Here is a 4,775-nt window from a genome sequence, read left to right as displayed (position 1 = left end):
ATAGGAAATCAAGCAGGGGGAGCAGGGAGGAGGGGAGAGGTAAAAACTCACCTAACAGGTACAATGAACATTATTCAGGTGATAAGCACATTTACAGCCCTTACTCAAGCCACATATCAAAAACATTTGTATCCCCTTAACATTTTGAAATATTATAAAAAAAGAAAGAAAAAGTGCTCTAGGAAGTCAAAGCAACATTTGGAATGAATGGCATGAGAGGCAGAATCCTACAATGCCCCCTAAGCTTTCCTGCTCTAATCCCTGAGACTATAAATATATCACACCCTGATTATGTTGTTACCTGTAAAAGAGATTCTGTTGATGTAATTAATGTTACTACTCAGTGGTCTTAGAGTTAATCAAAAGGAGTTAATCCACGTATACCTAATGTAAATGGCACAAGCCCATAAAAAGCAGACAGTTCCACCTGGCTGGCAGCAGAAGAACAAGTCCAGGAGATTCCGAATGTATGGGATTCAGTGAGCCACTATGGCTAGAAGATGGGGGAGTATGTGAGAAGGAACACAGTTAGCCCTGGAAGATGACCAACCCCCAGCCGATGGCCAGCAAGGAAGCAGGGATCTCAGTCCTATAAACACAGGAAACTGCACCCTATCAGTAACCTGAAAATGCTTGGAAGCAGATTCTTTCCCAGAGTCCCAAGAAAAGACCCCAGGCTGGAAAACACCTTAATTTCAGACTTGTAAACCCTAAGCAGAGAACCCAGCATACTCAGATTTCTGACCTACCAAATTATGAAATAATAAATGGGTGTTGTTTTAGCCACTGAGTTTGTTACACAACAACAGAAAATGAATACAGATTTTAGTACCTGGAAGTGGCGTGCTGCCATGACAAATACTTATGTAAGTTTATTTTGAGATCATTAATATAACTCTGAAGTGTCACATGATAGTATTTGGGACTCACTAATTAAGGTGAGAACATTCCTTTTCGAAATTTATTTTTCTAAAATACTATTTAAGAGACAATGTACCCCTTAAATTCTTGAGGCAATTTGTCTCTTCTACTTTTTAGAACTATTGTCAAATTAACTGTGTTTACGAAGAGAGGCCCAATCAGCATATTCTAACTAATACATAAACAGAAGTTAACTTTTTAATACTATCCACCATACACTTTGAGTTTGGTACACTGTCCTGGCTTCAAGTCTCCCAGGAGCTGCAATATGGTGTCCAAGAGCACCCGACTGGAGTTAACCAAGAATTCACGACCACATGCGATGGCAGCAACATCTGCAACAAAAAGATAAAACAAAGCATCAAGATCACTGTTACTTCATGTGGTATTATGATTATATTGGTTTTCATCCACAGTTCCTGGCTTATAACTCCCATAGTCCTTGTTATAATATTGGGGTGCTTTAGGCCTCAGGAAACAGAATCTCTCTCTCTCTACACTTCTCCTTTCCTCCTTCAACCTGCCCAAGGCAGGACTCTAATCTGATTGTGGGTCAAAAGACCCTCATTCCAGAGAGGGTCCTGCCCCATACCCTGGAGGAAGGATGCTGCAGAGAGGCCGGGAAAAATCTGAATGGACAGGCCTTCCTGAGTTTAGATCATGCACTTTTCTCCAATCACATCTCTATGTAGTTGTCAATCTCATCTATGTAACAAAGCCTCCATAAAAACCCAAAAGACAGGGTGCAGCAAACTTCCAGACAGCTGAACACATGGAGGTTCATGGAGGGTGGTGCACCCAAGGAGGGCGTGAAAGTTCGAAGCCCTTCCCCAACACCTCACCCTACGCATCTCTTCATCTATATCCTTTTTGTTAATAATATCCTTTATAATAAACCCAAAACATAAGTAAGTGTTCCCCTGAGTTCTGTGAGATGCTCTAACAAATTAATCAAACCCAAACAGAAGGTCGTGGGAACCCCAACTTGAAGCTGGTCGGTCAGAAGTTCCAGAGGCCTGAACTTGACAACTGGTGTCTGAAGGAGGGCGAAGTTTTGGGGACTGAACCCTCACCCCATGGGATCTGACACTATCTCCAGGTAGGTAGTGTCCAAATTGAATTAGAGGATACCCAGTTGGTGTCCACTGTTGGTATGTGGGGAAAACTTCAGTATTTGGTCACGGAATTATTGTTCTGTGTTGATGATTGTTGTGGCGTGAGAACAGAAGTAAAAACATGGTTTGAGCAGTTTTTTCAAAACACTTCAGAATCCAGAATATTTTGTCCAGGACAGAGTATTTGTTGCTGTTTTTCTAACAGACCTAATGAAAACATATATAGCTGGTGATGAGACATTAAACATTGGTGTTATCCACAGAGCTACGAGCCCAGAAAGAGTAATTGACAACCACGGGAACTGCTGAAATAGTGAGTAACGTCCAGCGTGATGAGCAAACACCTCTGCAGTGGAAGAGAGAAGCGGAATCTAAACGCATCTGCTCCAGAGCAGCACATTAAACAATTGTGGGCAGTCATGGTCCAAACGTAAGGGGGGAGCTCATCACCTTACCTGGGACTGAGGATTCTAAATTCACCTTCAATCCTGTGAATACAGGTTGAGCATCCCTAATCCAAAAACCCAAAATCTGAAATGCTCCAAAATCCAAAACTTTCCGAGCACCAACATGACATGCAAGCAAAGGAAATGCCCATTGGAGTATTTTAGGTTTCAGATTTGAACCAATTTGTATTCCAAAATCCAAGTATTCCAAATGCAAGTATTCCAAAATCCAAAAAATTCCAAAATCCAGAACACTTCTGATCCCAAGCATTTCAGATAAGGAATATTCGATCCCTTATATTTGTTAATGACTTTTAACCATGATACAAAACTGAAATTATATGAGGTCAAAAGAGAGAATATGAAAACTGATTGTGAAAAAAAACTTTTTTCTAAATTTTATGTCCTATTGTGGATCAGCAAGTATGTTTCTTCACGCCTGAGACCCTGTAAATCAGCATGGAAACAAGACCAAGTAATTCCACTGGCTTCTAATGGACAGTGCTTCAGTTACTACCGGCTCTGTCAACATTCCCAAATACCTGTAAGGATATAACGATGATCCAAGTACACCTGTGCACATGTGTATAAGATTTTTCTTTAGTTAGGCTTAACAATAGAGCATGACTCAAAGTGACTAAGTGACTAAGATTTCTAAGTCAAATGAGCAGATAAAGTGGGCCTTTTTCCTGACTTTAATGGAAATGCTTCTAATAATTCACCATTAAATGTTATGTCTGATCTGTTTCTGGTAAATATTCCTTACCAGTGTAAGGAAGGTTTCTTCTCAGTTTGCTAAGAATTATCAAAAATGGAGGACGAGTTTTGTCACGCACTTGTTCTGCCTTGATTGGTTATGACATGGCTATAGAATACAAAATTTCGTCTGTGCTGCCAGATCAACTTTATGGAATCAGATCCTTGACATTCCTATTTATTTTTGTTTACCTGGGCTAAGATGGACCAAGAAAAGTAAATTAAAGTCTTCTAAACTTAACAGATTTTTTCCCATTTCTACTTGTCTTTCTAGGATTTTGGCCTCACAACTGGTAATGTGTTATTTGGTATATAATTTCACGACAGCCATAATTTTATTGAGGACAGGATCCCTCTTTGACACAAACGTACCTTCTCTGTTCAATAAGTTTTAACCTGATAACTGTATTTTCCAGCATATGATACCTTCTAGTTTCTGGAGTTTGGATGTTTGTCACCCCAAACCTTATGTTGAAACTTCATCCCCAATGTTGGCGGTGGGCCCTAACGGGAGGTGTTTGGGTCATGGGTCGTGAATAGGTTAATGCCCTCCCTGGGAGGTTGGGGGTGGGCAGTGAGTGAGTTCTTGCTCTATTAGTTCCCACAAGAGCTTGGTTAAAAAGAGCCTGGCACCTCCCTGTCTCCCTCTTGCCTCCTCTCTCGCCGTGTGATCTCTGCACACAACGGCTCCCTTTTGCCTTCTGCCATGAGTGGAAGCAGACTGAGGCCCCAATCTTCCAGCCTGCAGAATTGTGAAATAAACCTTTTTTCTTTATAAATTACCCAGCCTCGGGTACTACATTATAGCAACACAAACAGACAAAGACATTAGTTTTACTAACGAAATATTTCAGGGGAAAATAAAGCAATTAAGCATCTGGCATGATAAACACGCAGAAGGTAAATTTTAGTTAGCTTTGCAGGGGAAAGCTGTATTCATGTAAATATAGTAGATCATACACTGAAACCTAGCAAAGAAACTTGAGTTCTAGCTATGGACTTTGGCAACCTATCTCCAGAAATGACTACCTAGGGAACCACGCCTCCCTATGTTCAGACACGTGGGGAGACCCCTGGCACTTGTGACTCACTTGTAACTAATAGAATGCAGTAGAATTGAGGTCACGTGCCTTCCAAGACTAAGTAGGAAGGAGCCTTATGGCTTCCACCTTGGACTCTTGCTACTTGCTCTAGAGTCCCTGAGTCCCTATGAGAGAAGTCCAGGACCCTGCAGCTGCCATGATGAAGAGACCATATAGAAAGACCACAGTGGAGAAACCCTAAGACTACATGAGGAGAGAAGAGAGAATGACACGCCACTATTACCCAACTGTTCCATTCCTAAGCAATTTGAGGCATTCCAGCTGAGGCCCCAGATATTGCCAAGCAGCAGCAAACTGTAGACCCATGAGCAAAATAAATGTTGTTGTTTTAAGATTTTATAACTCGGACTTAGGGGGGGAGGGGGGGAGCAAGGGCAACATAGGTAACCTAAACATCTGTACCCCCATAATATGCTGAAATAAAAAAAAAAAAA

General features: G+C 41.2%; 1 protein-coding gene across 2 annotated transcripts in view; it reads right to left on the bottom strand.

Annotated features, from left to right (window-relative positions):
• HSF2BP (heat shock transcription factor 2 binding protein) overlaps positions 1-4,775 on the bottom strand; it is a 163,425-nt gene that overhangs the window by 92,201 nt on the left and 66,449 nt on the right. For both annotated transcript variants that reach the window (XM_012664127.1, XM_012664128.1), the window contains one exon: positions 1,139-1,256. In XM_012664127.1, the coding sequence (XP_012519581.1) occupies positions 1,139-1,256 (118 nt within the window). The remainder of the gene's footprint in view (positions 1-1,138; positions 1,257-4,775) is intronic.

This window comes from Propithecus coquereli, unplaced genomic scaffold, assembly GCF_000956105.1.
Source record: "Propithecus coquereli isolate 6110/MARCELLA unplaced genomic scaffold, Pcoq_1.0 Scaffold860, whole genome shotgun sequence".
NCBI classification, from domain to species: Eukaryota; Metazoa; Chordata; class Mammalia; order Primates; family Indriidae; genus Propithecus; species Propithecus coquereli.
The sequence above is the reverse complement of the archived record's forward strand: the minus strand, read 5'-3'. Positions and strand labels throughout refer to the sequence as shown.